This window comes from Lathyrus oleraceus, chromosome 7 (assembly GCF_024323335.1).
Source record: "Lathyrus oleraceus cultivar Zhongwan6 chromosome 7, CAAS_Psat_ZW6_1.0, whole genome shotgun sequence".
In the NCBI taxonomy this organism is placed as follows: domain Eukaryota; kingdom Viridiplantae; phylum Streptophyta; class Magnoliopsida; order Fabales; family Fabaceae; genus Lathyrus; species Lathyrus oleraceus.
In genome coordinates, this window is record NC_066585.1 from 379256857 (window position 1) to 379276744 (window position 19888).

General features: G+C 37.5%; 1 protein-coding gene across 1 annotated transcript; it reads right to left on the minus strand.

Moving 5' to 3' along the window:
• Positions 1 to 16708: 16708 nt before the first annotated feature.
• On the minus strand, positions 16709 to 17488 carry LOC127103925 (uncharacterized). Its single transcript, XM_051041156.1, has one exon. The coding sequence runs from the start codon at positions 17486 to 17488 to the stop codon at positions 16709 to 16711; it is 780 nt and encodes a 259-aa protein (XP_050897113.1).
• Positions 17489 to 19888: the final 2400 nt, after the last annotated feature.

Here is a 19888-nt window from a genome sequence, read left to right on the forward strand (position 1 = left end):
TAAGATTGTGTTGATGATGTAAGGCATGGTTCAATCCCAAAACACTGGAGATATAAGAAAGTTAATCCCTAGTCAACCCCTTTGGGCCTTGAAGTAGGAGTTTATTTCTTTAACACATAAAACCCTCATGTTAAACTAGGGGCAAGGTAGTATTCAGTTCAGTTTAGACTTGCAACCAAAATTTCAGAAGGAGAATATCTCATCAAGTGATCAATCACATCATATCCCTCTCAAGAGGATGGAATCACAAATCCATTATGGTTATCCCCTACCAACAAAAAGGAGTGAGATAGTCACAAACCGTGTCAAGAAAGCAGTGTCACAGGACTTGCTCAAGTATAAAAAGAAAAGATGAAACAAAATGAAAAAATCAAAAGCAAATAAAAGGCTCGCTAAGTAAAGAACTTGAAAACAAGATTGACTTAGGCAAAAGTTAGGGTATCCCGGTGGGCTGTAGACCCAAAGGACCAGCCCAGGCAAAAATAAGGGTAAACGTAACAAGAGAATCAGAGGTTCAATCCAAATCCTTAGCAAGAGCAAATCTTTGTGACTGCAAATCAAAACAGAATGTGAGTGGCTATCGCTCCAAACTCTCATAGGGTCCCTTAACCAGCATTGTTGATATTCAAAATCCTTTTCTAGAAGATGAACGTTTGTTCTAAGCTAACTGAACTTAGGATTGGAGAACATCACGGAGAATGGGCGGGTTAGGTTAGGTTTTGAGCCTTATATCCTTTCTTTTTGAAACCGTGAACCAGACCACGTTACAACCCTCAAAAGACCTAATTGAAGCATGGCCTATTTGTTGATTCCTTAGGATTGGCATTAATTTTAGAAAACAAATAATGTAATCATCTCTGTTGTTTTAATATGTTGGGTTGAAGAAATTCAACATCTGGACCAACATGTCATGTACGATGTCACGACATCAGGTCTGTGACATCGCACATGTGTATAAAACTGAATTAATTAATTCAGTATATATTCTGGGATCAGCAAGGATACTGGTGAATATCCTAACTCCCATGTGGAGGTCTTGAAGACTCAATCAGAAGATATATAGGCTCAAAATATGGAGATATATATGGAGAGATTCTAGGATTGAAGACCTTGTTTGTAGCAGAATTTTTCTGCTGAAGTTGTAACAGCAAAGAACAAGTCTGCTGCGATTTCTGAAGGCCCAAATCCAGTTGGGTGATTAGGTTATAAATAGCTGATTGTAACCTAGTTTTTGTAAGCCTCTTAGAATGAAAATTTAGGGGTGTGTGTGAGGTAAACCTCTCAATCTGTGGGAAGGTTACCATGTGTATCTCAGTGGTAAATCCTGAGAGTTTTTGTAACTCAAAGCCTGTAGGCAAGAGTGATTTTGTTCTTGAATGAAGCTGTGAAGCAAGTTCAAGGTGTGTTAACATTACATTGTATTTGTAGTGATAGGAATGGAAACTGGAGGTTTCTATCTAGGAGTTCCTAGGTATAGATTGCATTGGGTAGGGATTAAGTGATGAGTTGTAAACGGGTGAGTTTAACTCTGAATTGATACTACTAATAGTGGATCTTCTTCCTGGCTTGGTAGCCCCCAGATGTAGGTCATGTTGGACTGAACTGGGTTAACAATTTCCTGTGTTTGTTTTCCTTCTGCATGTGTGTATTACTGTCATAACTCAGCAGGTATTCCAGTCAGCTTATCAAGATGATAACTGACCTGGCATATAGCCTTCAGTTTGAATGTCAATCAGAAAGTTGTAACATTCATCAGGGACAGTACATACATACTGAATGATAAGTAGGTTAACTGTAGTTCAGTATCTATTTAAGTCTGTTCTTCTCAAGGATAACAGACATGGCTGAAGGATCATAGTGAAACTGTCAAACTGGATGTTTTGACAGTTGATACTGAAGGATGATACTGAAGTAGAGACTAGTTGGTCTTTTCCAGTATTGCAAACTTAGCACAGCAAGTTTCCAGGAACATATCAGAATCAACATATGTTCTGGATGTCGAACTGAATGTTGTGACATTCATTCCCAACAGCAGGTGCTAAAGTGTAGGATGATTGGTTTTTTTGGTTCAGTATTTTTCTCAGGGATTCAATAGCTTAGAGAAAAACCAGGAAACCAAATACTAACCTACAATTAATGAACCTAACAAATAGCCAAATTGTTAGCAATCTAATAAGTGGAAATTAGATTAACATGTTCAATCTTTAATTCAGGAAATACAAGTAAAAGATACACACACTGGAACAATGTAACAGATGATGTCCACAAACAACAGTAAGACATCATGCTGATAACTATGGAAGAAAACAAAAGTGAGTGCTAGGTTTGATTTCTGTTGAGTCCTTCTTCCTGATGCACAGAACCAGGGGTTCATACATTCTAGGGTGACATAGAATGAGATGTCGTGACATCTGTGAACCTGTGCATATTAGTACAGTGGTTAATAACTATCTTGCTGTATTAGGTACAATGTTAGATCAGATGTCATGACGTGGAGTATAACATCTGAATTCTGACTACACCAGAATTTCAATTGGTATCAGAGCAGGCATCCTGTTCTGCTTCTGGATGAGATCCATGGGTGATACTTTCTGGTATCTTGCAAGGAGTTATGTTAGTACTGATGCTGGAACCTGTAAAAGGTTCTGTAATTTCCCTGAATGGTCCCTTGAAGTAGGTGGATGGACTGTTCATGACAGGAATGGTGTGTACCTGTCTCTGGAGGGTGGCAATTGGCCTGTATGTGGGACAGCTGTGCCAGTATTGAATCACATTCAAACTTGGTATGGTCTTGGAGGCTGATCTGGTGAAGTGTGTGTTCATAGGTTGAGTTGTATTATGATTTCCGCTGCATAATACCTGGCAAAACTCAAACTCTGATGTTGTTTCCCCTCATGTGGATGAAAGGCTGCTGTATTCAAGATCTCATCATAATCTACTGAAGATGTCAAAGATACTTGAGTCTCCTCAAGTCCACTCATCATGAAGTTCTCACTTCAGGATAGTAAGAATCACTTAATCACTGATTCATTTACTCACTTGAGTAGGGGGTATGAAGATCTTGAAGGCCTTCAAGGAAGGTTTGTTCCAAGGAGGTGGAACTAATGTTCTATGCGATGTTAGAACATGTTATTCAACAAGTATGCAGCTACTGGTTGAAGAGCAGATGTTTTTAGGTGTCAAACAAAGGGATACTTGTTTGGAACCTACTCCTGACCTGGAAGAGGAGACATCTGTGTGTGCTAAGTTGACAAGGGTAGGGTCAACTGTGTGTATGCTCAAGAAGGTCACATGTAGAGGTCTGGTCTCTAGAAGTGGAGCTGGGTGAGATGTGACATTGAGCAATTTCCTGCTGCCTGTCCTACTCCTGTAGATTGATCAGGGATGAATGACTGTTCTCTGGATTACTATGGAGTGTTGTAAGACAAGTCCTCTGGAGGCTAGCAGTCAACAATGGAGTAACCTGACTGCTACTTCATTTCAGAGGATTGGGACCATGAATCTTGATATTCAAGCACCACGATCAGAAGTGGCAGTTCTTTCAAAGAGTGAGAATATGAAGATTCATAGGTTGGTTGATGAAGTATGCTCTGGCAATGCGTATCTGCTATTGACTGGTGTTCCTCTAGTACTTATGGTCAGCTAAAGTCTGATTGGTGTAGTAGGAGTTTGCGTAGGTATAACTCATAGAAGTAGTTACCACTGGTAGGGATGAAGTATGTCAGGTAGAGACATTTTTATACAATGCATGGTTATTGGTGTGGAGTTTCCATGATTGTTAAGTTGAGGGGGAGTCTTGGTTAACCTCCTCAAGTCTGGTCAGCCTAGGGTCTGGTTGGCTGTTAACCTGTGTCACATGGGTTCTGGTGGTTGTGTGACACATTTGCAAGGAAGAATTCATCTCTCTCATTCCTAAGGGTGAATTTAATCTGGGAAGACTTTCAAAATTGTCTAGGTGCTTGCAAGCAGAAGATGTTGACACAAGAAGAGTACTTTCAAAGTAGTCTTATGGTGGAAGTATCTGAAAGGATAATTGGGAAAGGATTTAAGATCAATGTCTACTTGTGCCTAGTACAAGTGTTTAATTGATTATCCTTGGAGCTCAAGATAACTGATGTTCTTAAAGATGTTGGAACATCACTTCTTCAAGACCCTGTGCAGAATCACAGGAAGGAGAGTACATTGGCTTATGATCTATCTCTTTGGTGGCAACAAAAGCATATGATCTCTGAAAAGGTTTCCTGGCAAGAAACATGTTCAGCCTTGGTATGTACAAGAAGAAGAAGACATCATAGTCTTGATGGTGGTTACTTGGATCAGTTTATTTCTGATCTAGGTAAGGAAGTGCATTAGCTTATGCACACTGTGGAGTCAAGAACAAGTGGCAGCATTCTTGACATCATGGAAACAACCTTGCCTTAGGACGTGGAATCCTCGGTATAGCTGAAGGGTTAGTCTCTAACTGGTCCTTCTGAAGACTCATGCACCAGAGTGTCTGATGTCTTTGGAGAAGAAGCAGGGATTCATCAAGGTGTGAGCTTGGATGACTTAACTGCAAACCTGCAGGAGGGAGGTTGTTTACTCAAACTTGGTTCCACAATCAAGTCTATGAGAACATTGAACTCTTGTTCTGTGAAGGGAGGAAGTTCTTTCAAGTGGCAGAAGAAGGAGCTGAATTCAACAGCTAGATGTCAAAACACACTGGTGTGACATTTGGTTCAACATCAGATTCTTAGTTGGTGAAGTGGCACATCAACTTGAGATAGAAAGGTCTACAGGGTTGTAGATTGGATATTTCAAAAAGCTTGAAGTTCAAGTCTCACTTGGAAGGTCAGAATATCTTTGGGAGAAGTCTGATAAACTTGGGGAGGTCAAAAAGCAGCATTTGACCTTTTCATATGAGGATTCATGAAGGAGGTAATCAACCAGTGGAAATTGGTTCACCTCAGAAGTGAGTTCGAAGAATCAAGATAATCAACATATGGCAGCTGATTATTCTTGAGGAAAGTCTGAGACAAATTACTCTTGAGTAGAAAAGTAGTAAGTTGAAGACTAAAGGAGGTGCCTTCTATTCATCCCTTCGAGCTTGTGGTAGGAGTTCTGAGCTATCTATGGAAGATTATCTCTTGTAATGGGATGAAAATGTATGTGTCCGAATGAATGCCTGGGTTCTTCTTGATCAACCCGAAGACTCAGTGGTATCTGAAGACTATCAGATGGTGTGCCTTGTCCTGGTGTGAAGAATGTCCCAACTGATGTTAGAACATCCAGTGAAGTGGTCTTCTGTTCTGGTTAGAAGAGAGATTGACACAGAGTGTGAATGTGTTCAGCTAAGAGGGTTGAACAGAGGGTGTGCTCTTGAAGACATGAAGATGCGTCTTGTGTTTTCCATTCATCAAGTGGTCTGGATTCTCTATGAATCAGGAAGTATGTGAAGGTCCAACTTTGGGATGTTGGATATGCCCATGGGTGATCTCCAATCTTCAAGAGGAGAGTGGGGTGTCCATGACAGGGGGAGTTCTGGCCTTGAAGCTGCAAGTAATCATCAAGCTTGTGGTCTATGTGTACTCAGATAACCAGGTATGGCACCTTGTCAGCTATCAGGATGCTGTGTCAAGGCTGAGTGAGCTGAAGAATGTCTGACCGAATGTCATGACATTGCCCTGGACAATGCTGCTAATTCCTTCTAAAACTTAAAGTCAGTAGGAATTATGAAGGTGATGTGTCAAATTCTGGTAAATCAGAATAAGCCAGATGGCTACAGCTGTATGGTACAGGGGGAGTAACCATCTGCTAAAGTGTGGGAATTTGACTGTATCAGTGCCAGATGTCAAGTCTCTACTGGAGGTATGACAGGAACCTTGTAAAATGTTGAATACTAGCAGAATGCAGGAAAAAGCCACGTGAAATGTTAAGACATCGCGTGCAACGTGTCTGACTGCATATATGGAATAGTCTCCATGCACTGGAACGGCTGTTTTAGAAAAGAAACAGTCAAGAGCTATAAAAGGCACGGGCTGGACTATTTAAAGAATGCACTAGCCCTCTTCCTCTCACAAGAAAAACACTCCATTCTCAGAATCATGGGGTATGTTAAGGTTTGGGCAAGCTGCGCCTGGATCTGGTTTTGTGAAAGGTACCTTGGCAAATGTTTAGCTAAAAAGGGGGAGAGAAATATAGTCCTGGGGTTGAGAATGTACCAGAAGCAAGCCAACAGCAAACAGAAGTTGGCATCAGGCACAAAATCCACCAACTGGGGTTACCACTTGTGTCTTGTGATCTGAGTTAAGAAGACAGTTGTGCCTTGTGATCTGAGTTACATTGCCTATGTACTCAACATTACATATTCTTCTGGAAGCTCTCCGGTTGAGGGGAAGGGTTCTGGTACAACTGAGTCGTATCCCTCTTCTTCCCCATGTACACCAACTTTGGTGTTTGTGGTGGTGGAGCCAATGACGGAGATGAAGAGCATTCCCAAATCGGGATGTTTTGTCCAGTGTAATGTTTATTTGTTTTAGCTAAAATTTGCCAAAGGGGGAGATTGTTGATTCCTTAGGATTGGCATTAATTTTAGAAAACAAATAATGTAATCATCTCTGTTGTTTTAATATGTTGGGTTGAAGAAATTCAACATCTGGACCAACATGTCATGTACGATGTCACGACATCAGGTCTGTGACATCGCACATGTGTAGAAAACTGAATTAATTAATTCAGTATATATTCTGGGATCAGCAAGGATATCTGGTGAATATCCTAACTCCCATGTGGAGGTCTTGAAGACTCAATCAGAAGATATATAGGCTCAAAATATGGAGATATATATGGAGAGATTCTAGGATTGAAGACCTTGTTTGTAGCAGAATTTTTCTGCTGAAGTTGTAACAGCAAAGAACAAGTCTGCTACGATTTCTGAAGGCCCAAATCCAGTTGGGTGATTAGGTTATAAATAGCTGATTGTAACCTAGTTTTTGTAAGCCTCTTAGAATGAAAATTTAGGGGTGTGTGTGAGGTAAACCTCCCAATCTGTGGGAAGGTTACCATGTGTATCTCAGTGGTAAATCCTGAGAGTTTTTGTAACTCAAAGCCTGTAGGCAAGAGTGATTTTGTTCTTGAATGAAGCTGTGAAGCAAGTTCAAGGTATGTTAACATTACATTGTATTTGTAGTGATAGGAATGGAAACTGGAGGTTTCTATCTAGGAGTTCCTAGGTATAGATTGCATTGGGTAGGGATTAAGTGATGAGTTGTAAACGGGTGAGTTTAACTCTGAATTGATACTACTAATAGTGGATCTTCTTCCTGGCTTGGTAGCCCCCAGATGTAGGTCATGTTGGACTGAACTGGGTTAACAATTTCCTGTGTTTGTTTTCCTTCTGCATGTGTGTATTACTGTCATAACTCAACAGGTATTCCAGTCAGCTTATCAAGATGATAACTGACCTGGCATATAGCCTTCAGTTTGAATGTCAATCAGAAAGTTGTAACATTCATCAGGGACAGTACATACTGAATGATAAGTAGGTTAACTGTAGTTCAGTATCTATTTAAGTCTGTTCTTCTCAAGGATAACAGACATGGCTGAAGGATCATAGTGAAACTGTCAAACTGGATGTTTTGACAGTTGATACTGAAGGATGATACTGAAGTAGAGACTAGTTGGTATTTTCCAGTATTGCAAACTTAGCACAACAAGTTTCCAGGAACATATCAGAATCAGCATATGTTCTGGATGTCGAACTGAATGTTGTGACATTCATTCCCAACAGCAGGTGCTAAAGTGTAGGATGATTGGTTTTTTTGGTTCAGTATTTTTCTCAGGGATTCAATAGCTTAGAGAAAAACCAGGAAACCAAATACTAACCTACAATTAATGAACCTAACAAATAGCCAAATTGTTAGCAATCTAATAAGTGGAAATTAGATTAACATGTTCAATCTTTAATTCAGGAAATACAAGTAAAAGATACACACACTGGAACAATGTAACAGATGATGTCCACAAACAACAGTAAGACATCATGCTGATAACTATGGAAGAAAACAACAGAAGTGAGTGCTAGGTTTGATTTCTGTTGAGTCCTTCTTCCTGATGCACAGAACTAGGGGTTCATACATTCTAGGGTGACATAGAATGAGATGTCGTGACATCTGTGAACCTGTGCATATTAGTACAGTGGTTAATAACTATCTTGTTGTATTAGGTACAATGTTAGATCAGATGTCATGACGTGGAGTATAACATCTGAATTCTGACTACACCAGAATTTCACTATTTCGAAAGCATACTATGGTAAGATCACGTTAAGCTGACTCCTAAAGATTTGCTTGTCATCTGTATTGATACTGATATGACATTCTAATCAGTGATTCACTCACTAGATGTCATAATCTTAGTGAACACACTTGAGTTTTCAAAACTTGCATGAACATGACATTACAATTATCATTTTTCAAAATGAGCATTTTACATTCGAATAATCATTTGGGATCGAGGAAACTTACAATGGGAAAGTTGATCAAATTCCTGATATCCCATAGCTCAGATCTCTTCAAGAGTCAATCAATCTAAGGCAACCATGTCGATATTCTACAAATCTCTCTGAATCAGCCGGATAGGGGCAAAGTTTACTTCAAAGCTCATATTGGGGCAGGCCGCCTCAAGAACATGAGAAGTCAATCATTCCCAAGATGGTTGATCAAGGGAATACAGTTTGTAACTAGGGCCGTTGGTGCGTACATCCAGTACATTGGGGCAGAAGCAGGCTACACATGTACAAGCTCTCCATGTTTCAGATCAAATCCATAGGTGCGACAACATTTTTAGCTCGAAGTAGGTGTCGGAGATTCATGTCTAGATAACCTTATCCTAGCCCGAAATTCCCACCTCCCTCTATATGAACATCTGGCCTAACCATTGCACAAATCATCATATATCAATCACATCGCTTCACTCATGCATATCATTCATCTAGCATATCATGAGGCCGCGTGTGCAAGCCATAGAAACCAAAGCTCGATACTTTGTTGACATCTTCTAGTTCCAAACTTGCCTGGTACCTTTTATAACCAGCTAGTTTGACGATTCTTCCAAAATCCAACTTGCTTAGCATCTTTTAAAGCCCAGTTTGCTTGGTATCTTTTTCCAACCTTTAGGGTTGATGATCCTCTTTTCCAACCTTCAGGGTTGAAGAACCTTTTTTCAATCTTCAGGATTGATAACCTTTTTCAATCTTCAGGGTTGACGATCTTTGTTTCCAACCTTCATGGTTGTTGAATCTTCTTTCCACCATTAGGGTGATAATAGACCTTTTTTCCGACCTTTAGGGTTGATGACCTTTGTTTCCCACTGTCGTGGTTGATGAATCTTTTTCCAACCTCGTGGTTGATGAACCTTTTTCAATCTATGGGATTGACGAACCTTTTTTCTGACCTGTACGGTTGATGACCTTTCCTTTTTTTCAAACCTCTAGGTTTGATTTTGTTTCCAGTTGTTGAACTGATGATTCATTTTTTGAAATCCTTTGATTGCAAGGGTATTCTGAGAACTTATGGGCTCCCTGATTAGCATAAGTGGCCTCACGTTTCACAAAAATGATAAAACATACATATATCATGCATATCATTACCCTCATTCTACCATATCTCCATAGTACATCAAAAAAGTCATCAGCGGATGAACCTGTAAAAGTCAAGTTGACATCCCTGCATCCCATACAACCGTCCTCAATGGGCAAATTTTTGGATACTTCGATATTTAATCCGCCCATACCTTGAATATCCGAAAAGCTCTCGCAATTCGACTATTCAGGTCTAAGCTAATTAAATAGGGGCAGCTGTCGTACCCCAAAATTTGCCATCCTTTTTCACTTTTCATTCGACCTACGACATGAAATTCATTTGTGCATATTCGTACTTCATTCATACACATTCACACTAGTTAACCCATAGATTCAAAATTGGTAATTGAGTGAAACCCTACTCTAATACAAACGGTTGATTAAGGTCATTGGTGGACTTTCTGGTTAACTAGTCGACAAAAGTCAACAATTCACCCCCAAGTCCATATTATCTCAAATTTGGCAACATCGATCATCATTTATGCTCATTCGACTCACTTCATCGTTATATCCATCTTGGTGCTTTGATTTTAACCTTAAAATTTATTTTAATTTTAAATTAATTGATTTTTATTGGATTTTGGGTTTTTTTTAAGTTAAGTTTAATTGAATTTTTATTTTCAATTTGACTTTAATTGACTTTTAACTTCAAATTGATTAATTTCAAATTAAGCCTAATTTCAAATTTATTAGGGAACTTCAATTTAATTTTTTAACCAATTTTTAAATCGATTTCAATTTCAGAAAGATTCAAACTTTATATTAATTCATTTCAATTTCTCTAAATTGATTTTAAATGTCAAATTGATACTAATTTTAAATTAATGAACTTTAGATATTTCAAAGTGATTTAATATCAAATTAATTCTAATCGTAAAGTAATTTGATTTCCAATTTGATTTTAATTGATTTGGCATTTTAATTGAATTTGGATTTTTAAATTGATTAGTTTTAGAAACTATTTTATCCACTTAATCATCATATCCATAACCTATAACCATATCCAATCTTAATTGCTGTCATTAACCATTCTAACCCACCGGCCGTTCAAATTCATACAAACCATAAATTCCTATTCCATTTCCATAATTAACTTCCATTCCAAATCTTCAATACAACCTTCCATATTCAAAGCAATACCAATGTGAAAATTCAATATATGTTTCCGTTTTCAAACAAATCATTGAATTCTATTCAATACATTTCAATTCAAGCTGACAATTCAAAATCAATTTGGAAGCCATTCAAATTCATAATAACAATCTAAAATCACATTAACTCCCATTAAACCATAAAATCATTCAGCTTCCACACATTTAATTCCCAAAATTCCAATCCAATGCAAGTCATTGTCATTTGTTTCATTCCAATACAAAATCAAATTCAAAATCCAATACAAAATCGAATTGAAAGCTATTTAAGTTCATCCAAATAATGATCCCACGAGAAAACACAAGAAATGGACTTTACATCCCTAGATATCCTAATCCTAACCATCCATGTTCCATGACCTTGATTAACCAAATCCATTTGTTTCTTTATGAGCCAAATGACTTCACTTGCGGTAACGTGTCCATTCTACAGCAGCTTAAGCATCTCACATCACGCATATCATAAGCATCCTTCATTACGTCATAGCATTGTGTTAGTCGGCAACTGAACCGCATAATCTAAGCATTACCAATTGCATCACATACAATAGAGCGACATAGAGTATGATATCCACGCAAGCATTATCGCATCCCACTAATCATCATTTGGCCAACATAAAAATGCATGATAATGGTAACACGGTGGACACAGCAACAGCAAGAAGAGGTTTGACGATTGATAACCTGCAGAAAGTTAACAGAATAGGATCAAGCTAATTTAATTGCCACGTAAACCAAACGGTCATCCAATCAAGAATCATTCACACCCCGTAGTTTATGCTAACCTGGCCAAGTAATCCATAAAGAAGATGGATACTCGACATGAATCCTATAATAAACTAACCACCTATGCATGAGTAATTTGTAAAATCTGGCATGGATACTTCAAAGGCAATGCTGACAACATCACTATATCCTGTAAATCCACACAAACACATAACCATGCCGTTTCATAACAATGAATAGCAGATTTCATCTTAAAAACAAACTGAAATTCAAGACCAATCAGTTTTCCTTTAAAATTAATATTAAAAAAAATCAATTCCATTATAGAGGTTTTACGTAGCAGTAACAGAGGTTCTTTTTTGTTTACTCATTTCATTTTTGAACTCCAATTTCATTTAGATTGGAATTCCTAACTAACCTAAGCAATTAACAGCTAACAAAACTAGAATTATAACAGAATTTCTAACAGCTAACATTCCAACTGTTTATAACTAACTTAACCATAACTTCAACCAACTATGAAAGAAATAACTAACCAACTAAGAAAAAATGGATTCGTTTTCATACAAAGAGATTCTAACAGAAATTCTGGGCACCTGCCCTAAAGTAACTAACCTGCCCCCTTTTAAGTGCCCGATTCGGTTACACTTCTCTTATATAAGAAGTTCATAGCCTTTCTCTGAGCATTTTTCTGATCATTCACTTCTAATCAACATCTTCATTTCTTCCTCACTTTCTCCAATTTTCTTCAATCACCACGCTTCCACTTTGAATTCGCCATTCTTCCACCTAAGATCCATGAGCTTGCAACCTTCAAGCAGCAATCAGGGGTTCACAATCTTCAACTGGAGTATCCATTACCTCACATCGATTCACCCTGCAAGTTCTGTGTCGACTCGTTCATCAACACAATGCATCACACAAAACTCAGCCATGTATAATTAAGAACGTGGAAGCACGATACGGAGAAAGATTGAGGGATCGAAGCAGGGGCTGTTAGAAAGTTCGGAAAGATTAAAGGGATCCAGGCTTGAATCTTGAACGCAACACTTTCCTTATAGTATTTGAAGCACTCTCGATTGTCTTAGAGTTCTGATGCAGGAATACTCAGGATAATTCAGCCTTATCGAGTTTGTGCAAGACCGGCAAAAACCCGAATGCAGCGAAGAGCGTCTGGAATTATTTAGAGGATTTTCAGTTTTTTTTTTTGTGTTGTATTCTAAATCCGGATTTATGCTTTTATAGGCCATGTTGAAATTGTTTCACAAGGTAGCGACCCTTGGTGAAGCAATGTCCTTTTCCAATAATCATAATGGTTGGCCTGCAGTATAGTTCACCAACAGTTGCATGGTTTCGCCTTTGCAACATCTCATGAAGAGTTACAATCTCCGAATTCAAAATTCAAAATTCAAAATTCAAAATTCATGAAGAGTTATCTCATGCATTTATTAGCATTAACTCACTTCCACCATTTGTCATTTTAGAACACACTTGTATTTAATAAATTACAACAATCCCCCACTTGTTCTAATAATGACAAATCCAATTCCAGAATATAGAAAGCAAAAAGTGTTAATACAGTTAGGTATCTTTCGATTTGAACTTAACCTTAGTAAAGACAACGCAAAGCCTAATCAGAACGTTAGGTAGCTATGCTTTGAACCATTATCCCATGTGATCAGACCGGCGTTGCTATACACACACACTTTTAGAGGTTCTTCGCCTACATATCTCGCCTAACACTATTTATGGCCATGTGCTTTTCCTGTTTTCATGAACTTTTCATGAGAGAAACTCCAACTCTCACCTTAAGACGGCACCATCTTGAAGTTCATATAGGTGAAGTTCAATTCGTATCTATTTCTTGAGATACGTATCCTCCTTGATATAGAACTTCATTAAGAGTTTCTTTGAAAACTCAACCCTCAGTTTGTAATCGTCAACATTATCGCGGAATGTTGCATAACCTTCCGAATCAACGACTTGTTGTTACCCATTGAATCTTAGGTTAAGATGTGTTAACTTCAGATTGGGTTGCTATCATTGTCGGAACCCTTATTCAAGGAGTTTTAATCCCATACCTTTCGAGGTAGTCTTTACTAAATTTCTGGCCAGTGGTTTAGTAAATGGATCAGCCAAATTATAGCTTGTTTGTATATATGTTAGTGAAATGATCCCATCCTTTATCATTTTTCTCACGAGAGAGTGTCTAAGACCTATGTGTCTAGACTTTCCATTGTACACTTCACTTAACGCTCTAGCCAGGATGGCTTGACTATCACAATGTATCAATACTTTTGAAACATTGTCTTTAGCTAACGGGACCTCCAATAAGAGGTCCCTCAACCATTCTGCTTCTTATCCAGCAGACGCAAGAGCCACAAACTCTGATTCCATGGTTGAGAGCGTAATGCATGTTTATTTCTTGCTTTTCCAAGAAATCGCACCTCCAGCTAATGTGAATATCCACCCAGTTATAGATTTATAATCTCCAACACTTGATATCCAACTTGCGTTGGTATATCCTTCTAGTACGGCAGGAAACTTACCATAATGAAGGCCAAGATTTTTGGTCTTTAACAAATATCCGAAAATCCTAGTTATGGCCTTCCAATGTTCATCATTTGGATTGCTAGTAAATCTACTCATCTTACTAACTGCAAAAGCTATGTCAGGTCTGATGCATTGCATTAAGTACATTAGACATCCAATTGCACTTGCATATTCCAGTTGTGCCACGGTTCTCCCATTGTTCTTTTGAAGTTTGACACTAGGATCGAATGGAGTGTTTACTTCCTTAAAGTTTAGGTGTTTGAACTTTTCCAACATTTTCTCAATATAATGTGTTTGATTAAGTTCATAACCCCCACTATTTCGTTTTAATTTGATCCCTAGTATAGTGTCAACTAGTCCAAGATCTTTCATCTTGAATGTGGAAGTCAAAAATTTCTTTGTTTCTAATATTCCATTCATTTCATTGCTGATAATCAACATGTCATCAACATATAGACATAGAAATATCACAACACTTCCGTGCACCTTTGTGTACAAGCATTTGTAACAAGAGTTTGGAACAAACCCATTTGAAATTATGGCGGTGTCAAATTTTTGATGCCATTGTTTTGGTGCCTGTTTTAAACCGTATAAAGACTTAACAAGTTTGCATAATTTTTGTTCATTTCCAGGAAGCATGAAGCCTTCTGGTTGCTCCATGTAGATCTCCTCATCGAGATCTCCGTTTAGGAATGCTGTTTTAACATCCATTTGATGAACAATAAGGTTATTCAAGGAAGCTAGTGCAAACATGATTCTAATTGTTGTAGTTTTTGCTATCGGTGCATATGTGTCAAAATAATCGACACCTTCCTTTTGTCTAAATCCTTTTGCTACTAGTCTAGCCTTGTAGGTGTTTAATGTACCTTTACTATGATATTTTTTTTCTAAACACCCACTTGCATCCAATGGGTCTTGATCCCTTCGGAAGATCAACTAGTTCCCAAGTATGATTTGACATAATTGAATCCATTTCATCTTGGATAGCATATTTCCAAAAAGAAGCGTCCCTAGAAGCCACTGCTTCCTTATATGTTTTAGGATCATCTTCTACTTGAAGAATAATAGGAATTTTATGAACATCATTCTTGCTATTTCCTTCAACTAAATAAAGAGAAATGAGTTGGGAATTGATTTCATCTGGTCATAGATCCTTAGTTTTTCGTGCCCTTTTGCTTCTCCTTGGTTCTGATTGTGTTTCAACAATTCGTGTCGAATCTTTGTCACGAGATTCTTCAATTGTGGGATTTTCAGGTCCCTTATCCTTTGTGATGAGATTTTCAAAGAATTCCACATCTCTGGATTCAACAATTACATTAGACTATAGATTTAGAAGTTTGTATGCTTTGTTATTTGGTGCATATCCTATGAAGGCACATCTGATTCCTCGAGGACCCAATTTTGTCCTTTTGGGATCCATGTTCTTGTAATAAGCTACACACCCCCACACTCTGAAATAACCAATACTTGGTGGTCTTCCTTTCCATTTATCATATGGAGAAATACTAGTTGTTTTTAAAGGAATCCTATTCATTATATGACAAGCGGACAATATTGCTTCACCCCATAAATTAAATGGTAATTCTGAATGCATTACTATAGCATTTATCATCTCTTGATATGTTCTATTTTTTCTTTCGGCCATGCCATTTTGTTTTCGTGTGCGGGGTGCAGAACATTCGTGTATGATGCCATATTCTTCACAATATGCATCAAATTCTGCTGAGAAATATTCTCCGCCTCTATCGCTCCTAAGTATTTTTATAGTTGTACTTAATTGATTTTCTACTTCTGCTTTATATGTTTTAAAGGCATTAAAAACATCATCTTTATGCTTTAAGAGATATACATGTGTGAACCTAGAGCAATCATCGGTAAACGTTATAAAATAACGGTTTCCCCCACGGGTCAACATACCATTAAATTCACACAAATCAGAGTGCACAAGATCTAGCACGTTTGTTTTTCTTTCAACACTTTTGAAAGGTTTCTTTATCATTTTTGATTTAACACATATTTCACATTTTCCGAAATCATGAATGTTGCATGATATCAAACCGGATTTAATTAGTCTATTCATAGTACTAATACCAATATGTGCCAATCTAGAGTGCCATAAGAAAATAGATTCAAGCATATAAGCAGAATTAGAAATTTCATTAATAATATTGTCGGTAGTACAAAGTTTGATCATTCCTTCAGCGGAATATCATTTTCCTACAAATATACCATTACAGGTCAATATTAATTTGCCCGATTCATATACAGATTTAATACCCGGTTTTCCCAATAAGTCCCCACTAACAAGGTTTCTATTCATATCAGGAACATGAAGGACATTAACAAGAGTGACTTTCTTTCCGGAAGTGAAGTTGAGTTCGACGGATCCTGTTCCAACGACTTTAGATCGCACTTCATTTCCCATTTGCACTTCTTGTCCATCATTGACTTTGGTATAGGTTTTGAATGTTGTTTTATCATAAGATACATGCACAGTTGCACATGTGTCATACCACCATCCTTGCACTTTGCCTTTAATTGCCATAATTTCGCTTACCGTAGCGATTATGTCATCATCGTCATGAACAACATTGACCTTATTTTTGGACTTATTGTGCCTGCAATCTCGAGCATAATGTTCGGGTTTGCCACATACATATCAACCATTTTTAGTACGTTTTGGTCCGCCAGAATTTTTGAACTTGTTGTGTTCTTTCCTTGGGCCGAGATGGTTTTTCATGCCATCATATTTTTTCTTTCCTTTAGCGGCAACAGCATTTGCTTTAGCAAATCCAGCAGACTCAGTTTTTTCTCGATCCTTCATTTCCTCCTCGATACGAAGGTGTTTCTGAAGTTTCTCCAAAGAAAAGTCCTCAGAACTATGCAACAATTTCTTTCTGTATCCTTTCCACGAAGGTGGCAATTTTGCTATTATTGCACCGACTTGGAATGCTTCAAGAATGTCATTTTTCATGGCTTTTATTTTATTCACGAGAACCTGTAACTCGTGTACTTGTGCAAGAATCGGCTTGGAATCCAACATCTTAAAATCAAAGTATTTAGATATTAAAAACTTTTTCGTACCTTCTTCTTCGGCCTTGAATTTGAATTCGAGTGCGTTCCAGATTTCCTTTGCGGATGCAGTATTGGTGTAGAAATCATAGAGACGATCAAATAATGTGTTCAAGATGTGTCCACGACAAAGCAGTTCATCTTCTTTTCGTTTCTTTCTCTCCTTTTTTACTTTATCAGTGTCATTCTCAGTTGGTTCTGGAATTGCCTCCAGATCAGGATCCAAGACATATTGAATTTTCAGGGCGGTCAGGAGAAATGTCATTTTGTCTTGCCAGCGGGTATAGTTTATTCCATCGAAACGATCTAACTTAACAAGGTCCTGATTCATCAGTTTGATGCTTGAAACAGAAGCGTCGGTGGCCATGATTTGAGATACTATAAGATTGTTAGAAAGTTCGGAAAGATTAAAGGGATCCAGGCTTGAATCGTGAACGCAACACTTTCCTTATAGTATTTCAAGCACTCTCGATTCTCTTAGAGTTCTGATGCAGGAATACCCAGGATAATTCAGCCTTATCGAGTTTGCGCAAGAACGGCAAAAACCCGAATGCAGCGAAGAGCGTCTGGAATTATTTAGAGGATTTTCGGATTTTTGTGTGTGTTGTATTCTAAATCCGGATTTATGCTTTTATAGGCCATGTTGATATTGTTTCACAAGGTAGAGACCCTTGGTGAAGCAATGTCCTTTTCCAATAATCATAATGGTTGGCCTGCAACATATTTCACCAACAGTTGCATGGTTTCGCCTTTGCAACATCTCATGAAGAGTTACAATCCGAATTCAAAATTCAAAATTCAAAATTCATGAAGAGTTATCTCATGCATTTATTAGCATTATCTCACTTCCACCATTTGTCATTTTAGAACACACTTGCATTTATTAGCAATCGACTTACAAGAGGTGGATGAATACATGCTGGTTCTGTTAAGTTTTGAAAAATGATTACTCGACCTTGGGTCGAGCTTTTGATCTTGTTTTGAAATGATTATCGGATGTTCGTTTTAATTCTTGTATTAACAGATGAATAAAGAATGAAAGAATAAATATTATACACTTCATGGGAGAGGGGTACATTTGTTATGAATGGGGATGGTTCATGGCAATTAAACAATAAGAATATATGCCTCATACATCATACAAGTAGGCAATAGTTATCGATCAAATCAGATAATTGAACAAGTATATAATCAAGTCAATAAATCAAAGAATGAAATAATGGAGCATTAAGCAATGCATGGGAGTATGAACATGTTAAACAATCAAGAAATAGAAAGCATTAATGAAAGAAACAAGTATGACAGATGATAGATGAATCAGACAGATGAAATGACGCACACAGAGGGTTCACTGAATAATTACATCAGGAAATGAGGCAAGGACCCAATAAAATCAAGATGAAATGCCTCTAATACATGGCCTATGAGATGGACAAGGGAGGATCAAAAGATCTCTTCAATTGCCCTAAGCAATCCCTAAGTCAAACATCGATCATAACGAAGTCAACTGAAAATTCAAGTCAACTTAAAAAATAGCAAATAAATAGCAAATTAATCAAGAAAATTATGAAAAATTAAACTAAATGAGGTGGGGTCAGGACATCATCATCCCCCGAAAAGATTTTTAAAATAATGAAAATTAATGCATGAATTAATTGAAATAAAATATAGGTCAAAACAAAAGTCAACCAACCAAACTAGGTCAAAAATAAATCCAAATTAAAAGCTAAAAATAATTTTAAGACATAAAAATAAAATTAATAAAAAAAAGTATGCTAAAAAGAACCACTTGGAATAAACAATTAAAATAAAATATCAATATTAAATAAATACGAAAATAAAAATAAATTAAAATTAAATAAGACATTAAGAAAAATGGAAAATATTTTTGGGAATTTTTATGGGTAAAGAAAATATTTTATTAAAATCAAAATAGAAATAAAAATGGAATTAAAAAAAGAGATTGAAAAGGGATGGATTAATGGTGATGGACCCTGAAAGGGAGGTGTTGAAAGCAGAAGGCGCAAAGGCCCAGTCCACAACCATTAAATTAGGGCGCGTGACACAATGAAATGTACATTTTATTTTTAAAAAGCATGTGACATCCTATCAATTGGTCAGCTTATTTTGAGTGGCTAAAAGACAAAAATGCATGGACGAACACAATTAAAACACCAGTGCCTGATCCAACGGTCCTGAAGATAACACGAGGTCATCTTCTTCCTCACACCAAACCCTAACGCCATGCATGCAAGAACACGTGAGAATGCAGTGAATTTTCTTCAACTTCCACTCAATAATACAACCACTATGATGCACCAAATGACATGAAATAAAAACCAAAATTCAAGTATAAAATGTGTAGATTATCATGGTATCCTTGTTTGAGGAAAATGATGGCTTGATCATGGAGCAATGTTATCAACAAGGTGACAACATGGGCACGGGCTAGGGCAAAAAATTCAGCATAAACCAATATCAAAAACACAAGCATATGATTGGCCTTATAAATAATCATAAAACAAACATGGGCATATGGTTAGCATGGCAAACAGTGATGATAATAATGATGAGCATGGTAAGCAAGCATAAGAATAAGTAAAACAAAGGCCATGGGAATGGAGTAAGATGACTACCTAGTGGAAGCTTGGTCCACTGCCTCTTGGTTATGGAGAGAGTGGAAGAAGAGGATGAGGCTGCCTTGATGCTTCAAGAATCTTCAACTTGAGAGCTTGATGAGAAGAATGGAATCTGACCTTGCCTTGCT